Source organism: Astatotilapia calliptera, chromosome 6, assembly GCF_900246225.1.
Source record: "Astatotilapia calliptera chromosome 6, fAstCal1.2, whole genome shotgun sequence".
Lineage (NCBI taxonomy): Eukaryota > Metazoa > Chordata > Actinopteri > Cichliformes > Cichlidae > Astatotilapia > Astatotilapia calliptera.
The window spans coordinates 16,592,000-16,614,010 of NC_039307.1; the positions used below are offsets into that span (position 1 = coordinate 16,592,000).

At 39.9% G+C, this 22,011-nt stretch overlaps 1 protein-coding gene across 2 annotated transcripts in view; it reads right to left on the bottom strand.

The window, feature by feature from the left end:
• rab11fip4b (RAB11 family interacting protein 4 (class II) b) overlaps positions 1-12,344 on the bottom strand; it is a 29,720-nt gene extending 17,376 nt beyond the window's left edge. Inside the window, exon 1 of one of the 2 annotated variants that reach the window (XM_026170609.1) lies at positions 11,873-12,344. In XM_026170609.1, the coding sequence (XP_026026394.1) occupies positions 11,873-12,328 (456 nt within the window). In that variant the 5' untranslated portion in view covers positions 12,329-12,344. The remainder of the gene's footprint in view (positions 1-11,872) is intronic. The other variant, XM_026170610.1, reaches the window with a different exon arrangement.
• Between the last annotated feature and the right edge of the window lie 9,667 nt (positions 12,345-22,011).

Here is a 22,011-nt window from a genome sequence, read left to right on the forward strand (position 1 = left end):
CCGTTTATTTGGGGCCATAACATTAGACTTTAGATTATGATCTGAACAATGCCAGATCATAATCCTGCCCCTACAGGCTTGTAGGACAGGGACAAGGCATTATCTGCTTCTCGTCATACTCTAATGTGCCCATCACTCTGGAAAAGGGTAAATCTGGACTCATCTGCCCATGTGACCTTTTTCCATCCCTTCAGAGTAGAATCTTAATGTGCCCTGACAAACTGAAGCCTTTTTCTGATTAATTTGACTGATAAGTGCTTTTCTTAAGGCTAAACAGCTGTTTATTCCCTTTGTAAGTGTGAAAATGCTCACACTCAAACACAGTACTGCTGATATTTTCTGATTTAATCTCACAAAATTTTCTCCAATTGCAATCATTAAAAAAATTAAATCGGACAGTTCTTAACCTATATTCATGCAGTTTCAGCAACATCTTTAAGTTGTTTTTTTTATCTGACGCAGGCCACTAACGTGACCCGTCTAAGCCACAGTAAAAGGTTTTCCATGACAATGTTCATGTCCATGTCTCTTTACAATGAGAAACTACTCACTGCATCACTGAAGGTTAAATAACCTGTTTCCAGTCAAAACATAAGAATCACTGCAGTGATTATCCAGTGGAGGGCTCTCACCTATTTGCTTAGTAGCCACAATGCCCAAGGGGGCAAAACTGTAAAAAATTGAATGCTTTTATGGGTCGTCTGACATTTCAGGTCTTCTAAAGCTGTAACTCTCACGAATACCACCACTGTCACAGTTATTTTCACCTTCAGGCATAAAGAGGTCAAACAATTTAACTGACTATATTATGGCAAATCATGGAAATATTTTTACTCCTTTACAGTGCAGAGCACGATAGTGTATCTAGATAATATACCATAAATCTGCAAGTAGGAAGAATCAAAAATGAGCAAATGCAACCAGAGGCATTCAATGTTTTGCAGTTGTTTATATCTGAATAATGTTTTATATATTAGACAGTGGAGTTCGTGTTGAGTTCACTGTTTTTAGCAGGGCTGTTCAGTCATTTGATTTCCCACTTAGTAAATTCCTTCACTGTGGGAATCATCCTAAGTTCACACCAGGGGGGTCTGGAGGTCTACGGGGGTGAAAGGGTGATGGGCCAGAGGTCATGGGTCTCACTCCTTCTTGTTTCACCCTCCAAAAATCTGGTCTAATGCAACAGAGAACAAAGCCTTATCTCAGCATGACCGAACAGCTGAAACATGGAGGAGCAGGACAAAGAATGAGGGGCAGGTGAAGAGGTGGATAACGAGAAGAGAGAGCAGGGTAAGTAATATGTTTTAGAGAGTCAGGAAATTGGAAAAGTGGGTGGGAGAGTGAATAACGAGCTAACGAGGGAGGTGAAGGAATAATGCAACAATGCAATGAGAGACTGGAAAGGAGCTAGCAGTACAGTGTGTATGAGGATAAGATTAGTCAAAGAATGAGCCATGGGAATAAAAGAGATGCAAGACAGGAGGACAGGCAACACAGCAGAGGATAGTCAGGTTAGTTTGTAACAACATTGCAAACAAAGGATTAAAGAATCTCTGCACCTCTCTCGCTCTCAAAAACTCTATGTGCTTATTTGGATTCAAACCAGAAATAGTGAGGAGCTACAGTATACCCAAAGTTTCCACAGAATATCTCCATTGCTTCATTTGATGAAGTGTGATGTAGTGGTGATAACTGTCACAAAGCATTCTGCAGGTTCAAACAAAAGCCTTTCTGTGTAGTGCTTCAATGATGCTTTGGCTTTCTTCCACAGTCCAAAGGCACGCATATTATGTTAATGTATAAATTAGGCCTGTGATGGACTGTTGACCCTAACTCAATAACCGTTATGGATGGATGGATGGACTGTGCAAGAGCAGCTTAACGGTTTTATTTTGATGGTCAAAGAGTTTAACAGCTGAAAAATAGTTTAAATCACACTGCATACTGTATAACTTTCCTTTAAATGCTGTAAATCAATTCTATAACAGAAGATAAATGCTGTTTGTACTTAAAAGGTCTTGTGAAAATTACAATGCTGTTATAAAGCATTAATAAACAAAGACTAATTATGCATGTAAGTCCACTGGAAAACAAAGTTTCAGATGATTATAAAATTATGAGGAAGGATTTTGCATGTATGCTTATGGAGAAGTAAATAAAAAAAAGTAGCCTATCCATTTACAACACAAACTGAGGCACTGCATCATCACAAAGAGCCAACATGGGGTGTGAGTCACAGAGAATAAAACAAAGGATAAAGGTCTCTTTAGCATTCCTTCCCTGCAGCAGAGAAAGAAACACAGTGTGCGGCAAGGAAGCAGGCAGCCCCACTCTCGGTACTCTGTTCTGCAACAATTCAGAAAACCGAACAAGCTAACACAGTGGGCGACGTGACACCTGCTGTGAAGAGACAAGAGAAGGTTTTTCAAATGCTCCTCAGCAGAGGCTGGAAATGTCAGAAATCACGCCCATGCAAAGAATATACCATCAACACTACAGTGTTATACTGACATTAACTGGAAAGCTTTACTTTACTCGGAACACCATGCATTGTTGTGGTAATAAAGGCGTAATAATAAACTTTGTCCAAAGTAAACATTTTGACACGCTGCCTTTTTTGTGTCATTTACATTCATTTTGGTACCGAAATGTGAGACAATATGGGTTATACGCTGAATACAAACCTAAAGATAAGACCAGAGGAAATGAAAGTAACTTGGAGACATACAAGGTGCCAAAATGACAAAGAGAAACCACATGACTTGCCCTTTTAATTAGGTGATATGGTGCATGAAGACGGCATATAACCGACACCAGATCTCCGGGGGGGGGGGGGTCACCAAAACAGTGGATCATCTGACTTCATGTCCTCCTTCACCACAGCCATGAAAGTCATCTGCAATCTTCCACCTTTCCCCATGTTTGGCATCTCCATATTCAACATGCCCCCACCATCTCAGCCTCGCCTCACTAACCATGTCTCCAACCTGCTCAACCCAAGCTCTCCCTCTGATGTATTACTACTAAAGAGTGTATTCATAATATTCACAATGAAATTAATTTGGTGCCAACGCATCCTCGGCATTCAGTTCATCCAGGAAGATCACGTGGTATCATTTGGGCTGCAAACTCGAGACAAAGATGCTGCTGGACAGTTACATCCTACAGTGTTTGCTTCTTCAACCAGAAACACTTTGTACTCTACATGTCACTTTGAGCTACCCTGATGAGACTGCTAAAAAAGTGATGATTAAGGAAGGAGCTTTGCCTATGAGTGCATGTTTGCATGCGTTTACTGAACGCTTCTGTTTATACCCGCCTGCTCCAGAACAGCCAGGGGGCTTCAACTGCCAAAACATGAGCCTACCGAGCATTTTGAGTTGCTCGAATCCCTGAAGCAAAAAAATAAAAAAATAAAGCTGGCCTGCCAAACAGCATCTGAACTGCCACTGGCTTTGAACTGACGAACTGAGGATGCCAAGATCTGCTGTACTTTTAAATGTAGCTGTTCGATCTGAAGGCTGGCATGCCTTCACATCTCATTTGGCACATTTGGCCAAAAGAGGATCTTTTTTAAAATCCAGATATTAAATGTTTGATTTGACCAAATCAGTCATATTATTCATAAATTATCAATACCTCCCCCCAAAAATAAACATTAAAAACAATTTAAACAATGTTGTACGCATCCAGCTTCTGCTGTAATACTGCACAGCACGAACGTTGTCATACACAGATCTCAATATTTAAATCAAACTGGAAAAATACTTTCTGATCTCTTCGTGAGCCTGTTGCTGCAGGGGTCTGACCCAGTTAAAATACAGACGTCCTATCGTTCCTTTCCTGCTCTTCTCCCAAGCGAGGCCAACATCAGCAACAGAGCAAGATGGAGAGATGAAGGCGAGAGAACAATCAGTACCTTCCTGCAAGGCCTTTTGTTAGTTGAGGTTTCTGTTCACTGCAGACTATACAGTAAGTGTATTTGTTTGCAAGCTAAAGATAGTTTCCTGTGTGTTACATTATTTGTGTGTATGCTCATCATCCAGCCATCCCTTAGTAAAGCCATGTCTAGTAACCATACAGGGTTTGAAAACAAACTAGCCAACTACAAATCACTGTAGATGTGCTAACATAAAGTCGATTGATTGTCATTTATTTATAATAAGTAGTGTTTTTAAGTATGCCATTACATGCTACTAAACATTTTGAAATACAGACAGAATTGTGCAGAATCAGTCATGTATAAGAAAAGGAAGAGAATGCACTAATATCAGACATTATTTATATTCACTGCAACAATCTAAGCAGCGAGGAGTAAAGAGATAAGAAGACAGAAAATGAACAGCAGAGAGAAACTGAGAGAAACAAAAGGGGAAAAAATAGAGAGCAACCAAATGTAAATTAAACCAACTAAAATAAGCACTGCTATTCCTTGCAAAACTTTTGAGTTTTTTTTAAATAAACATAATAATTTTACAATCATAAACTTTCAGCTGAGCTTGGTAGTGACATTAGTTTTTCAGCTGAGACTGCATGACATAATGCCAGTGCGCAACCCTGAAACTCACAACACTGAGTCATGTGCTTTTTGTGCTAGAGTTGTTGAGCAACATTTCAGAAGATTAAGCAATAAAAAAACACAGTGACATACAAATGATATTACTGCACAGCCATTACCCTTGTAATACTAGAGTATTAGTTACCAGGGAGGCAAACAGTACACAGTAATCTCTCATTACAAAATGAGGGTGTGTAACAGATTATAAGAAAGGAGAGAAACATCCAGATGTGTTCTTGTTATACAATTACACAAAGTGTTGCTACTAATATTCACACCCAGCATTTTCCCAGTGTTGTGACATGAAGTCAAAAGACCCATCCACATACAAGATGCAAAAGCAACTCAATCAGGTAAAATGGGAATAAAGGCAATAAAACAACATAAAAACAGAGTGAGTACAGCACAAAAAGATCAACTCTATTAATTATAACTATAGTAAATCATCATGATTAAAGTACACAATCAAACGGTGTTAAAAAACACAAACCCAGTCCTAGAGAGGCTTCAGAAGACATATTCAAGCTGGCAAAAGAGCTGAGTAAAAGTTTAAGTTTACCTTTGAAAACCTCAACACGCCGGGCGGTGAATCAATGATTTGGTTTCAGTTATCGAGAAAACAATGTACTCACAGCTCTAAGTCTTGGATCCCAGTACAAACGGAAGCTTTATGATCAAAAGAGCTCAGGTTTGTTAAAAATACATTTAACCTATGAACTTGAAATGATTTTAAAGACGTACGGGAGAGATTGGTATCTCGTTTGCATAAAGAACATAGGGATATCTGAACAGTCTTGATTTTACAGAATCTGGGTGTTGTCCTAGAAAAGAAGGAAGGTGGAATCCGGTGGTGGTAAACCTATCTTGGGGTATGCTACAAGTACTGTATTTGCTTTGCCTGGGCAGTAAAGCCTAGCAGAAGAAAGATGCCTGCTGTAGCTGAAGAGGACCCCAGAGTGTTGTTATGTTGGACCCTGAGGCAACAACAACAAGCAGGCCGATCATGAGCAGAGGTGCGGCTCTCTGAGGAGGTATCGACTAAATTAATCGGCGCTTTGCGCTGTTAGCAAGTTTTTGCAAAAATCCAGACTGCTAAGTGACCACTCAGTCCAGGTACCTTATTATGGGTTATGAGCTGAGGGAACATTAAGGACAAATTGATGACTCCCACAGAATGGTCTCTACATCTTTTTAACCCGAGCAGTGTCAGCGTCAGTGAAGGCGAACGATAGAGTACCCTTCTTTTCAGAATTTGTGTACAGCCCAGTAACATTTCTTTAAACCTCAGAAAGAGCTGTCACAGTGCAACTTTTCCCATTTCAATTGCTTTCAAGGATGGTTTGTGCTAACAAGATGGCAAAATTGAGATGTTTTTTCTAAAGCAATTTCAGGACTATTTTGCCTATAATGTTAAAAGAAAAGACTGGTTACATTTTAAACAAACCGTTAGCGCATTCACACTTTGCCTTAGGCAACAATATTCTCCAAATCAAGCGTGTTCACTCTGCATCTGCAGCTGTGCACTCTCATACATTTCTTCCAAAAAAAGTTTGCTGTAAGCACACTGAATGAGTCTTTTTCAGTATAATTAACACATGGCTACAATACATCCTTGTGCATAATAAAAGCTCACAATGCACATATGCAAAACACTCACACAAATAGTGACAGCAACTTCAGTCTCTCATTCAGCAGGTTGGAAAACAACTACAACGTTATTATGACCACAATTAAAGAGATTCACATCTTCTCGCGCCAATTTAGTCTATGCTGAGTGCTGAAGGTCGATACCATTTTAGTGCTGAACAAATCATTAATCTGCTCTTCTGGTAAAGAGGAGAATTATGTTGACAGCCATGCATTTCAAGAATTAAGTGATGTTAAAAGAAGGCGACGACTGGTTTAAACATAAGTCTTGATTCAAGTCGACTGCTTTACATATTTCAATCATTTGAAGTTTAATTTTATTCAGGAGACATTGCAGTTTGTAATGACTTTAAGAGAGTAGGATCTTTTTCTGGGTACCACCCTTTAAGGATATTTAAAGAACATATTTGTGGGATGTCATATGAGCAAAGCCAGATTAAAGGGATTATACGTCTCAATAAGGCTTTAAAAAGGTGTTGTTCCAGCTGCAGGTTTGTGGAATAACTAGTTCGACAGTAACCACCTTTTTGTTGTCTTATTGAGCAAAACAAGTGTCGTGCGGTACAAAGAGAAGGCTTAACAAAGATGGAGTGCTACGCCACTTTGAAGAGGGTTTGGATGAGCAGACGCACGAACTGCTGTCGAGTGGATCGATCCAAACCGATGAAGCTTTGATTTAGAGTGAGTCAGCAGTAAAAGGACCGGAGGATAAGTAGAAGAGTGAGAGGTAGAATGAAAGGGGGCAAGATGGAAGAGAAAATGGAAAATGGGATTGAAGGAGAAGAGCAGGATGGGAAATCCAGACTGAGAGCTGCAGTGTTTCCCTGCTTGCGTTTGTCAGACTGAGCCACAGAGATAAGAGGCGTTTCTCTGCAGAGGCTTCCCCCCCCCCCCATTTCTCGCTCTTTGTTCAGTTTACTCTCTATTCTCCAAACATCTATTTGCTCCTCGTTTGTTAGCGCCACAAAAGTATTCACCTAAAACCTGAAAAGTTAAGCTTTCGCTTTGATATGCAGCATTTTGACTGTTGCCGTCTGGTGCTTTGATTACCTTGAGCCTCTGATCCTGTCAGAGAAGCAGCTCTGGTACAGATGGAGTGCAAAAAGGCTTTATAAGAACTTAAAAGGCTACAGTTACAAATAAATAAATGGTGAAATAACTTGTTAGCAAATAATAAATTTTTTTTAACCTTTGTTTGATGATCGTCTTTGTAGCCTCATTTATTTATTTTTTTTGGGGGGGGGGGGGGGGGGCGCACAAAATTATCACTAGGTTAATCTATGAAGCAAATAACCATTCGGTTTTCCTTGAGTTGATGAGAGACAGTTGCAGCCACACCTACATGTATTCCTTAAACATCTGCTCGTTGTGTTTAATGTGCATGTTTCTGCCTGTGTAACTGCCTTACTCAGATTCAACAGTAAGCATTATTCTTCCTGAATCATATCTGACTCATATTTAAACTCTGTTTGTTTAGGTCAACGCTGTTTGAAATGCTGTGTGAATTAAACACACAAATACACACACGTCTAACTGAAATGCTGAAACATGAGGAAACCATGAGACTCTTTACAGCCTCACTGTCTTCTTGCGCATTCATCACCAGGCCATAACCATAACTGAAACATGGGGGGGGAAAAAGACGTTTGTTTCAGGTAGCTACTTGAGTTACAAGAAATGCCACACTGGACAAAGGACACTGTAGGGAGGGACTGCAGACGCACACTGGAGACTCTGTGGAGGTACGTTCAGTGAAACGCGAACGCCCCTAGAGTTAAAACGCTGTGCACGTGTCAGTATTTGCTTCTGTATTTCTGAGTTGACTGAATGAAGATGAAATCAGATTCAGTTTAGACGGTTCAAGGTACGTTCAGTTAATAAAAACAGGGAGAACCTGAAATACATCCCATGATTAATGTGCCAGAGTTCATTGTGTTCATAAATTTGAGAACTGCATGTCTGTAAAGTGACAAAACAGTGAGGACAAGCAGCTTGTAAAAACGACTGCTATATGATTCTGATCAGAGTTATATTTGTCATTAGTTTTAATTTTGAATTTTTAGTTTCGATTCAGTTGAGTTTGAAGTGTTTTAGAGCGACTTGGCTTATCTCAGTGTATTTATTTATTTGGTTGACAATGTTTAGTTTTGGTTTAGTTTTTGTTGAAGATGCACTGATCTGATATTTGGATTAAATATCGCTTTGACTTGAAAGACTAAATGACATGAAGGAAGCTAAGAGCAAGGGAGGAGCAGTTTGGTGACGTTTCAAGTGACTCAACTTTATTTTTATGTTGGCAGATGCTCTCATTTTAACTTCAAGCTTCAGTCAGATGTTTCAACATTTTCTATAGAAATTTCTTTTTTCTTTTATTTTAACAATTGGTCCACTGGGGCAAAAAAATGGACATTACTTAATGTGACACTTGTGACTGTGATACATTGAGAAAACAGCCACAGGCTTAAATGTTTGCAGTGGGCAACAGTATATAAACTCTTATGGAAACTTAATTAATGTTATACCTTGTAGTAACATCAGCAGGCTACTCGGCAACCATCCTAACATTTGACTCTGTGTTAACTCAACAAAATACAATGTCAACAATTTAAATAAACATCTGCCATCACCATGTCAACACGTTCAAAATTAATAAATGAGTTTATGTTTAAATACGTGGAATGATCATTTGGTTTCGGTATTTAATTGGGTATCAAAAATCGTGCAGTTTTAATTGGTATTGGTGCAAACTACTACTTTCCTGGTATCCTGACATCCCTTTTTTATCATCAGGCAGGGGTTTTTTTTTTGGACAGGAAGACTTTTGTGTACATGTTGGTTACCTACAGTACTTGGTACCAGCAGACCCTTGAAGCCAAAGCTCGAAACTAGAAAAGTGCAAATTTGGTTTATCTTCAGTTTCTGTGTTAGTTTTCTATTTTTAATATAATGTGGGGGTTTGGCATCAGGGACAAGTTCAGATAGATAAGATATCATAATAGAAACAATACTTCATCTCATGTACACATCCTCATTTCAACATGCACCAAAGCCTCCTGAAGCTTGCAGAGTTGATAAATTTCACTACACTGAAAAAAAACATAAAACTAAGGACATCAGTTTAGTTTTAGTTAAATGTTGTTTCTCACTGTTGCTGGTGACACTGATATTTACCAATAAAGCATGTGTGTCGGTTTTCAAACACTTCATAATGATAAATAATAATAAAAATATATCTTATATATAATGACAACGATATAAAAAGCAGGTCCAATTCGAGCAGTGATTAAAGCCCAGTGACCGTCTGTTTCATCTTGAAAAATGAAACTGTTAAAATGAAAATAGTTGTGTAAGCATCTGTCACAATCATTTAAGTTTAACCCAAGGTATATGTTACGAGGAAGTGCAATTATGAGAAGCTGTCACACAAAGTGGGTAGTTGTGAATTAGCTCATTTGCCCTTGGTTTGACATGTGCTATGTGCTCCTGCCAAACAAAACAAAGGAGTTGGCATTAGCTGGCAGAAGTCATATCAAAACCACGCATGCTTTCCTGTAAGTACTCCAGTCAATGACTGTAAGAGATGCGGCAAATTCAAACGACTGCTTTATCAGTCTAAAACCCAGAGATATAAAACACGAAAAAAAAGGAGAAAATAATTACTCTCAATCATATTTTTATCCATTATATACTTAAACAATTAATAAACCATCAAATCTGATGACTGTTTCATCTTTTTGTCCTCAGCGTTGCAATCCACTGATTAATGCTTCCCTTGAATTATCATCGTCACCAACAAAAAGAGAAGTTAGTTATCTTTCCAGAAAAGAGGAAAAACTGACTCATTTGGAGTTTCACAAGCACTTAACACTCGCTGTCCAATTTACTGTTCAGGTTCGTTATTTCACAGCTTGAGAGTGTTGTGTCTAGAGTGTTTTATGAGTCATCAAACTCGCGTCCAAAGAAAAGAAGGGGGAAAAGGACACCATCCTTCTTCAACATAGTGCATTGTCTTTCTCTTAACTGGCAGCTCGTGAGCCCACTTGCTGTCGGCTATTGAACGGAGGCATTTCAGCGTGCTGTTTGGCAGACACTCAGCAGGTGGTCTAGCCCCTGTCATAGGCGGTTGCATTAAAACCCTATTATCTGTTTTTAAAAAGTAACTTTAAAACACTTATAACTGTTAAATGGTGAGAGCCAGGGGAGCTTCATTTATTTTTAAACCTAGAGTACATGATCTCAGTGACAAAGAAGCTACAGAATGAATGGTCCTGTTTAGATAATTGCTCGTTTTGTCTGTCGATTGTTGTGTCTTTTCTCTCAGTAGCAGTGTGTTGGAAGGCCCGGAAGAAATTGTGTAAGAGGAGTGACTGTGACTCCTGGAGATTAGCTTTCATTCACCGAGTACAGCTCAGAACTGCATGTTAATCTAGTTATTCTAGTCCCTGAGAAATACAGGTGCACTGGTACAAATACTTGGCTATGAGACGGTTTTGGTGATGGAAACAAACATCAAATTACTGTAAAAAGCAAATGTGTTAAAGTGTATGCCCTTAAACACATTTGTCTTTTCAGTAGAAAGATCTTCGGAGAATGTTTTCGTTTCTTTTGGTCCGGGTGGAATCGACAGCAACTTTCCTGCTCAACTAAGAGAGGGCAAATCTCATTATGTAACGTCCAGTCACAGAGCAGCAGGTGTATTCAAAGTGACTACAGAGTCTGACGTCATGTATATTTTGCCACTGACAATAGAAATAAAACTCCCCTTGCCTTTCTATTTTTGGAGAGTTGAATAAATACGCTCAAAAGTTACAGCAAACATGAACGTGTGCAAAAAAATATCAGGAAGGATTCTCCATGTATTTTAAGTGTGCGTGCTTAAATAAATCATAGCATTTGCAAACAATTTAAATGTATAAAAAGAGAAGTTTGTATATGTGCAGTGGTCATGTGACAGGCAATCTGTAGTTTTGTGGGATGTTATTAATGAACTTTGGCTCATATCAGCTGATGGGAATTTTTAAGTATGAAATGCCGCAAAATGATGATGATAATGATTAGATAGATACATTTATTTGACATTTATAAACACAACTGTAGAAAACAACTTTGTCACATTTATCTGCTGTTCTTTCCGTTTCTTTCTTTCTTTCTTTTTAAAATAAACTACACCTGGACATTCACTTCACATGTTTTTTCATCCCTCTCTCTGTCATTCTCCGTGTCTCCTTCCAGCTACCCTAGTTTCCAATTAATCCCATTACCCTCAGGGAGAGATGCTGGGATGCAAATGAAGCAGAGGGAATATGACAGGAGGAGGGGGGAGACAGGAAAGCAGAGAGAGGAAAAAGAAGAGAGGAGACAGGAGTGTGCAGGCATGACACCAACAGCTGAGCAACACAGACAGGCAAGCTGTGAGGCAGGGTCAACTACGTGCAACACTCACATTCAAACACACAAACCGGGGGACAATGGACCGCCGCTGAAGCATCACCCCCCTTAACTCCCCTTTAACTCAGCTGTCTTTCCCCCAACGCGTAAACTGCTTTTCTTCCATTAAACCGCAGCTTCTCCCTGCAGACCTCTTTCTGTGTTTTGTTCTCATTCTGTCAAGTCATCTTTTATCACCCTCACATTTCAGCAGGCTTGCTGCACTCCCTGGTCTCTTACCCCGTTAACTAGTGCGGGGAGTCCATGATCGGCAGTCTCCCTCTTTCCACCAGCCAAACCGTGTTCCACTGAAGTCATCCAGTCGCCCTGTTTACCAGGGCTAAGTCCGTTGTCTTGGCTTTCACGCGCACAGGTGTTCCCTTCAAAGGCAAGTGTGAGGGCAGGAGGCGGAAACGACGGAATAGTCCAAAGGGTGAGTCCCCGGTAGTGGTATAGTCCACGGAGAGGCAGAGGAGCGAAGCAGGCTGTGTCTTTCTCTTTAAAAACACTGCACTGGCTTTCCCCGCACCAGCGCAGACTCTCTCTCTCTCTTTTGACAAACGCGTGCACGCGCAAACACACACACACACACACCCTCTCTCTGCACCTCACACACTTTCTCTCGCTCACTTGTTCGCCGGCTGACTCGCATTCACACAGCGAGAGCTCAGATCGGGCAACAGTTGTTGAATTCATGGCCCCTCCTCCTTCTCCTCCTCGCTCCCGCCTCCTTGCAGGTGGTCGCTTAGCAACTGGCTGCTGTGGGCGGGGCTTGTAAGAGTTCTCACATTGCTGCACACTCGGCTCTCGGCTGCCGCCCACTCAGGCTATATTTGCATATGAAGCCCGGCCTGCCTAAAAGTCGGACTCCCGGTGAAGAAGAGGCCAGTGCATGTGTGGGCTGTGAAGAGGGGGAGGAAGGTGACGGTTGTCACTAAAACTGAAACAGTTTGCATTCGGTGATGCAGCAGGTTGCATGAGATAGGTCAAAAATACAAGATGTGCTGGTTAGTCATAGCGGAAAAGAAGATCAAATTTAACACAGGAAGCATGAGTGAGAAGGAGAGAGGGGATAGAAAAGAAACTGGAGGCACTGGTTGTTCATTTCACTTAATGAGGTCAGGAAATATCTTGGCTGTAATGTATTTTTCGAGCAGAGGAGCAGACAGCAGATACAATAAAATGATTATATGATAGAAAATTAATTTTTAAGAAAAATAACCCCTCACTGAGTTACTCAGTTCTGTGTTGTTAAACAGAATGTTTCGGGGGCTGGTCAGACAAAACAGCCATTGTAGGCAACATACCTCATATGGCTTGGGCTTCAGAAAAATCAGTGTAGGCGACTGACATGTTTGCATTTCATTTATGGGATGTGAAGAAATAAAGCTTGGCGGCACAGAAAATCCTCTCAAAAATGATGCTATGCTAAAACTATTTTTGCTTTAACATTTGACAAAACAATTTTTTTCCAGTCATGCCATTTCCTCTGCTCTCTTATGTAACTTCCAAAAATTCTATATATGTCGGAAAAATGGCCTGTGAGTGGGCTCTCTATAACGTGGACCATTATTAGCTTAGCTCCACAGAATATCTGAATCATTCTCACAACTTCCACTCCATGCTTTACTCCTTACTTGTATTGTGAGTCGGCCACTGCCTCAGAGTCTCTTATAAGAGACAGAAATACAGAAACAAACTGGTGTGTTGTTTACTTTTGGTTACTTATTTCTTAATAGTTGAGTAATTCTACATTAAAACTCAACTCAATAGTCTGCTCTGTAGACTGCACAGAAGAATTTGCAGTGTCCCCAAGAGGACTTATGCCAAAGTAAGATTAAAGGAAACTTACCAGCACTGTAATGAAATTAGCTCAGATTGCATAATATTTAACAAATGATGAAAAAAATCATATATTTCTGACTGTAGGATAACAAAGTTCAGAGCCTTTATAGTATATGGGCTGATCTAGCCGGTTCTCATTCCCAGGGAATCAAATACTGCTGTTTTGTCAAAGCTTCTGGTGTCTCAAAGATAAAATCAAGGTACCCTTAGGTGTCGTTTCTGTGACGCACAGAGATATGACAATATTGAAAGGGTCTCTCACTCCCAGATTATCATATGCGGTCCATTTTTAAATGCAGTGGCTAAGCGTCATATTAACAATTTAAAACAAGGTTTATTTTAAACCTAACCAAGTAACAAGCTGATCATTTTTTCCTCTCTTAAAACAGATTTTATCTCTAGGTGTGCAATATAGAAATAACCAGCATGTGAAGGCACCACTGGCCAAATCTGTGAGATGTCAGAGGCAACTGACAGAACAGCAGTTTTTGACAGCCTGGAATAAAAATGTGTTGAGTGTTTGTTGTTGTAAGTCATAGTGCTATTCTGATCCAGCAAAAAAGCCTGAACTACCAGTTTATCTGGCTACATTTTCTTAACAAAAAAGAAAAAGAAAGATGAGATGAGCTGTTTTTTTATTATGCTGCTTCATTTGGCCCAAATCAACAACTACCATTATTATTATTGACACATGAGAACCTCCCTGGCTGGCTACCTAAAATATAACCAACTAGTTCCCCATGCAGCCTAAACATAAATCATACTCTACTGCCACCTATAACAAAAAATACCCCTGCTGATTCAGCTTCAGAAAGATGGCAAGTCCTCTGTGTCTCTATTTTTAAATGCCTGTGGCTGTATTTCCTTACACAGACAAGCTATATTCTCTAATGATAAAATGGTGATACAGTATCTGTGTGCATGCTTCTGTTTGTATGGTGTTTGCTAAAGTTTCACCACTCCACGTTTTGTTCTGGTAACTGGACTCAGCAGCTCTTGGCATGAGCTGCAGGCAGCTGAGCCAGATCTTAATCCTGCTAAAATTACAAGGAAATTCCAGTGGACCTATTACCTCCTCACTGTCTTTGACTCTCTCTTCTGCTTGTTGACATATTTTCAGTGTTTCAGTGTGAGCTTTGTGACTCATACTTTGCTTCTCTCTCTGTCTCCCATGCATGTAGTCTTAGAATAACACAGTGATGAAAAACAAGGGGAGAGGTGGTCAGAAAGAGGCAAAAAGAAGAATAGATATGATTTACATTAAAGCAGCCAAATAAATCAGATTATGGGGAAAGGAATGCACCGTATAGTCTTCTTCTTTCTCCTCTTTACTTCTCGAGGATGCTGGCAGTTGCTCAGCCAGTGGTCTGTGGCTATTTGTTTACATGCAATTTGTTAGAGAGTTGGCCCCTTTCCTTCTTTTCAGAGAAGCCATTTACAATTCTATTCATGTCTACCTGCCTCAGCAGCACATACTTAGGGACAAGAGGGTTGGTTTCAACTACATACCTTCACAAATGGTTATAGTAATACTTTTTAGTAAGGGGAAGATCGAGCTCAAAATCATCACATTAGTTTCTGTAACTGGGTTTAATGGACTGAAAGCAGGTGCAAGAGTAAAGCAATTAGAGGAGGTGGAAAAGGGGATATGGTGGTGTATGGATCCAAATTATATTTCTAATGCACAAACACATTGTGGGTATTTAAAAAAAAAAAGCACAAACCTAACACCTAAGAAATGTGTATGTTGAGCTGAAACAGCTCTGTGGGGATTCTCAACCAGCTGCTGGGATTCGCAGTGCAGCCAGATGAATGATAGAGGGAGAGGGTGGGGGTGGAGAAGATAGAGAGAGGGAGTACGAGGCTGCGGAGAACAAGGGAGGAAAAGGAGAGCACGAGAAGCTCGCGAAAAGTAGACGAGGCAGCAGTACTGTTTGGCGGGGGGTGGCGGTTGTTGGTGGGCAGCTTATTTGCGCTGAGTGCTTTGAATGCCAATAACTCTGCTGCTAAGTGCAGAAACACAAGCTTTGGACATGGTGGCACATTTTCATAAGACCAGAAGAAAACATTTTTTGATATTCAGATTTTATTTCAAAGAAACATACTCCATCATTCTTTTAATCTTTTGTCCCTTTAGGTGGACATCGGGTCTGGTTTGATCGCAGAATGATAGAATGAGGACTGAGTGAAGCCGATTGATATTTCACTGAGCTTTTCTTTTTATTGAGTTTTCATGTTTCATGCTAAAAACGGTTTCAGCCCAGTTTCTCTATGTTATCACTGCTACTTTCCCGTCGCAGATGAGCCCCACCCTCTGGTTTGTGAGCCTGGACGTTGTTTTCTAAAACCTGCTCACCTATTTTCTGCTTAATGTTATCAAAGGACCATCTGTTTGGTGGTAGTGGGCCCCGTTGTCCTGTTTTCATGCATCATCCTAAAATAAATTTACTGTACTGTCACATTTACAGTACTGCTGTACTGTCAAGGGGATGTCCCATTATTATCCCCTTTCCCCCAATTATAATAATTTAAATAAGCCTGTGCAAGATCACAAACTCATCTGTTACAAACTTTAATATAATTTAAGGTCATGCTGCAGAACTACAGGTACCTTTTTAATTCTGTCCTACAGACACAACAGTCTGCTATCATGATACAGGAGGAGGAGTTCATTATATAAAACCTGAGGTCTGACAACATGAAAGCACTAAGTGCAGTTTTGTGAGAGTCACTATAATGGAAATGCTGGCAGAGAAGGTGTTGAGAGAAAGGGGTCAGGCAGAGTGTGAGTGAGCTAATGGTAGACTGAAAAGGATGAAATCTGCTGCAACATTTTCGTGCTATCCGAAGGGCTGATATAAACAGTGAGGCTATGAATACATGTGAATAAAAATGTAGAATATGAGCGTGACAAGTCAAGCCAAACCATGAAAAGAAGAGCACAGAGACATACACGTGGGCCATATCTGGGACTGCGAAGCTGTGGTGGGCGGGAGCCTATCCCAGCTTTCATGAGTCGGGAGGCAGGTGCCAGGTCACCAGTATATCTTAAGGCTAACAAAAAGAGGCAGACACCTATTCAGTTTCACAGTCACACCTGTGGCCATTTTAGTCACCAGTTAATCCAACATGGAAGTCTTTGAATCGTGGGAGGAAAGCAGACGACCTGGAGGCTTTCCAGCATGCACAGGAAACACATGCAAACACCAGGAAAAAGACGCTATTCAACACGATATTTAATTTTTCCCCTTCTTTTTACTAAATCACGAAGAGTTGAAACAATGAATCGATTACTTGACTTAATCTTCTTGGAAATGATTTCTTTTACTTTTTGCATAATAAAGTGGAATAAATTCATAAGGTTTGGAAAATCGGTTGAAAAAAGAGTTGGCGATGTCACAAAAGCTTCTGCGAAACGAATGACAGGAAATCGCAGGGAAGATTTCCTGTCATGAAAACCACACATTTATATTAAGAGAACGTCCAACCAGGAATTTACCAGCTTACTTTTATTACTTTTACACAGAAAAGATCAGCCAACGCTGAAAATGTTTTCAAGGAATCCTGCAGTTAAAATACTATGAAAATAACCCAGACGTGTTACAGGAGTGAAATCAGGTCACTGGGTCAGTGTTGCCTCTGTGGAAAACTCGATATATTGATTTCTGTTTACATGGCGAGAATTCATCCATTTGTCATGGCACAGTGGAGCCTGACAGGCCGATGGATGACCTGAGTGTACGTCCAGAATGTACAAAACCGTAAATTAAAAGCTGTTCAGGAAGTGGTGAGGAGTTGGTCATTTTTACTGTCTTGCTGGATAGATATGCAGATATGCAACTGCACATATACACACAGACACACTTTGACAGTGTATGTGGCAACCATGCAAATGACTGCACATTGCAGTGGAAGCACTAATTTACATTTACCTGGAAACAGACAAACTCTCTCTTGTCCTGGTTCAGTAGGTCACAGGGTCCTGTCAGTGTTATACAACTAAAAATGTAATTTTGCAGGTTAAAGTGCCTTCAGTAAAAAATGCAAAACTGTTAAGTAAAGCTTACAGGGGAAGCAAACTTTTGCTTTCTGCTATTCCTGCTTCTTCTTTGCAGATTTTATTTGACTTTTAAAGTTATGTTTACGCTGGCAGTTAGGTAACCTTAAGAGAAAAACTTTGGTTTGGTTTGGTAAAATTTGTATGTTGTACAGAAAACATGGATGGATTAATGCATCTATCTTTCAATTATGTGCAAACTAACATAGAATAATATTATAAGTCATCTAACAAGCCCCACAATTAAGGTTTCATACCTCGAGCTCTAATTTCTGATCCCTGCATGAAGGCAGCGAAATGGTACTGCTGGATGTTTAAAATGTATCAAATATAACACGCTGCAACCTGTGGTGAAGTAAAGTCACTGCTTTTTCCCCCCTATCAGTGAGTGATAACTAACACTGATACTCTGTCAGTATGCTGAGTAGGCCCTGCAAACAGGTGACTGACAACACATCAAATCCTTATGATCAATACGTGTCCTGACCATCCATCTATCAAACTGCCACACCACTGGGACAGCGGGAGACAGACGAATCAATGAGGAAGGGAGAAGGTGGAGATACAGACAAGTCTGATTACAGGAAAGCGAGCAAGAGAGAGACAAAGTGAAGGATCTGACTGACTGCCCATGGTGGAATCGCAGGTCAAAAATGAATAAGAAGAAGCAGAAAAAGAAGGATGTTTGGTGTTTATAGGAGGTTTTTACTTCCTCTTTTTAAAGGTTACTCTGGGTAGGGAGGGTGCGAACTGAGCGGAACAATGCAGCTAGACAATGGCTGCTAATTAGCCTGACAGACGGGGGAAAAAAACACTGAACCATGAAAGGAGTCATTGGCGAAGGTCATGGAATACAAATACACTGTGGAAAGAGAAGAACAAAGAGAAGTGGATATACAAACACAAACAGCCTTTGAGCTTTAGTCCTTACCCTAAATGGACACTAGTGCTGTAACAATGTCAGATTTTTAGGTTACTTTTTTATTTTTAGGTTACTGTGGCCAATTAACCAAACCAATACACATTTGCAATCAGGTCAGGTGAGAGGCCATAACCCATAGTGACCCATGAATATTAATTTATTAACTATCACACTTTTCATCAAACATGTGGTGCTTTACAGTTGCTGCAAACAAACCGAACACATCACACAGTATGAACGTGCACGGCTTGAACTGAGTCCGGTGTATGCACTCTGCATCTGCCTAAAGATGAACACAGACATCATTCGGTCTGCTCAACATGGGAAGCGTTTTTCTTTTACTTCCACAAAAGCCTCACAGTATTGGTGTTGAAAGACACCTGGATGCTGACACAGTAAAGTGGCAGTGATCACAAGGAAAATCCTTTTTATATTTCTTGCTCATGTGGAGAACATATTTGAGTCATGGCTGAGGTTATTGCATTTTTTTCTGCACTGCCATGTTGTGATGCTACAGAGGACAAAAAAACACCGGCTGAAACTGATTGTGCAAAACTTCTCTTGCGGTTATACTGCAAACCTGAGGTTTAATAATGTGCAAAACCAGGATGTGGTACCAGCAGGTTAAAATGAGTCAAAACTGTTTGGAACGGCGTTCCGACACCTTTGGATATTGAGCAATTAAATCTAATAGACAGATTAATGCGTATTACTCTCGAATGAGTATATTTATTGTGTGTTGCAGCTTGGCATTTCTTCCAGTGATGGCATGGAGATACTTGCATAGTAAGAAGAAAATAATGTATAGATGATGAATAGAATCTTATTTTGTATTTTGATCGCTTGGATTTTATAGTTGTCACTATAAGAGTAATATTTTGTTGAGGGATAGAAATTGAGAACTGTTTTTTTTTTCCAGAGTACCAGTTCCCAGTTAACCAATTTCTTGGAATTTTTTGTCTCCTTGCTTATTGGTTCAATTTTGTTCCTCCGCTAAAAAATTTCTACAATTTCAGTTCAGTGCAGTCTTGAGTGTGGATATGGACATTACCTTTATTTTTATTGTACAAAAGGATCAGAGTGCAATGGTAAAGTGAAAACAACTGTATTATGCTGCTAACACAGCTTCAGCTCTTTGCAAGCAACTCCACAGACAGCATGCTAACTCTAAGCTAGACAAGAACCCAGAGTGACATTAAAGTTGAGTGTTTGCTCACCTCAGTCCAGCAGCCAGACTCTGAACTTCAACAGGTAACAAACTGATGAGCAGTCAGGCTGCACCTCTGTACCTGTACATTTTTTTTTTTTTTTACAGTAGATTTACTTTAGTCTCTTTGTGTGGGGTTTTATTTTTGGCCTGAGCTGCTGGCTTAAGAGAAAGATTGCATGTGTTTTCTCATTATGTAATGTGTTTTGTGTAATATGTGCAATACATTTCTTTTTTGAGTAATGACCCCAACTCTGATCACAACAACGAGGGGAGATACCTCCAACAGGCATAAACATTTGGCCACACAGCATGCAATTAGTTTGTACAAATGTAATGTCTTTGATATGCTGCTTAGCGATGGTCGTGACTCTCTAAGTAGAGCCAACCCTATGAACCCTATGAGAATCGATAATGGAATCAGAATGCTAAATCCTTATCTATTCCCAGCCCTAATTTTGCTACCGCCTGATTACATTATGCAATTCAGTTTTATTTACAAATGTCTTCCTGAATTTAAAACAATTCCAGTGCAAATTGTTTAAAGATTTTTGGTTCTTATCATTATTTTTCCAGTGTCTCAGCCTTCAAGTGTGATGCAATGCTATGGCTTGTGGGAGTGGGAGTGTACAATTATAGTTGTGTAGGAAAGAGGGAAAAAACAGAGAGTGGGAGAAGGAGGTACTGATCCAGAACTGAGTTCTTGTGACAGCTTTTCTATTCAGTCCACACATCACAGGGCAATCTGCGACCTGATTAAACAAACAGAATGAAGGAGAAATGAGAAAGACAGAAAGAAACTGGCGATGGAGGAAAAAATGTGCATGGTGATCAAAGTCTACTGGGAAGCACAAAGCATGAGCTGTGGATGAAAGTCACAAAAATGGGGGTGAGAGGGAGGGAATCTTTGGATCTAAAGAGTTAGTAGAGTCAATCCCTGACTGAACCAAGTTATACACACATGAGCTGCACAGTGACATGTAAAGCAAAAGGGGTTCGTGGAGAGGGCTGAAATGTTTTGCACACTGCGCTTGAGCATCATAAGAAATTTTGGCTCAGATATGGGGGCACAGTGAGGGAGGATGGGCTGAACAAAGCTTTGACGAGACCTCTGACACGGGAAGGGAGAAAACATGGAGGACAGTAAACTGTTTCATTCAACAATTTTTAGACAGACAGGTGGCCAAGGATGTATGGCCACCTGTACGCAATGATTTGAATTAATGCCAAAACAAGCAAAACAACAACAACATGGTATTAGAAAAGTAGAAATAACTGACCTCATGGAGGAAACATCACCACAAAATGAGGAAATGCGATGAAGAGAGGCCAAACAGTATCACTTAACTAAAATAACTACAAACAAAACTGGTATTTAAAGCTGGATAAATAGCTGTCAGTCATTAACAGAATTTTATCAGTTACAAGATATGGTGAGCTGCCTGGAAGAAAAAGGTGTTTTCATGTACTACTTCATACATACTACTAATCAGAAGAAATCTCAAATCAAATCAAATCAAATCAAAATCTCAAATGTCAAAATGACCCTGTGGAGTTTAAATGATGTTATATTTACTCACCAGGGCATATTGTGTCTATTCCTGTGGCCTGACAACTTACATATTTGTGTAAGTGTAATGTGTAATACCTCTATATGGCAGAATTTGGATTCATAAAGGCATCAAGGAAGCAATCAATTGATGTTAGCTGGCACTGAAATTATCCAATATGCTGGGAGGACAGCTTAGACTGACTTTGTGGTCAGCTTGAAGTAATGCTAAGCCGCATTTGTTAGTATCATTCAAATATAATAAAAAACTGTTTGAGCGAACTAGTATTTCGATTGTGTTTGTCAACTCTTGTGCATGTGCATGTGTATTGCATACACAAGTATTCATATATGCTATAGCACTTAATGCAGTATTTAATTTAACGTTTATCTTGGCAAACCTTTTAGTGGATATAGGAAAAATAATGTAGATACAGGTGATATTTATACATATAGCTGATGTTAATCCTTGTTCCAACTCTGTATAATACTGTAGATATTATTTTACATAGATGTGCATGAGAACGTAGGTCAGCAGATCCATGCTTACGTTGCAACATCATGCATGATTTACATGCACAAGCTTGTTTTGGGGTTTTGCTGAACACAGTTTCTTCTTTCTTCTTGACTCACTGGAAGAAGAACACTGAACGGCTGTGCAATTTTACATGTCTGCTCAGTCCTCAGCCTTACAGTGACTAAAGAGAGAATCACCCAAAAACATGAAGAAAGAGAAGTTTTTTGGAAATAAACACATAAAAGTGACCCAGACGTGCACACACACACTTCTTTTTTCAGA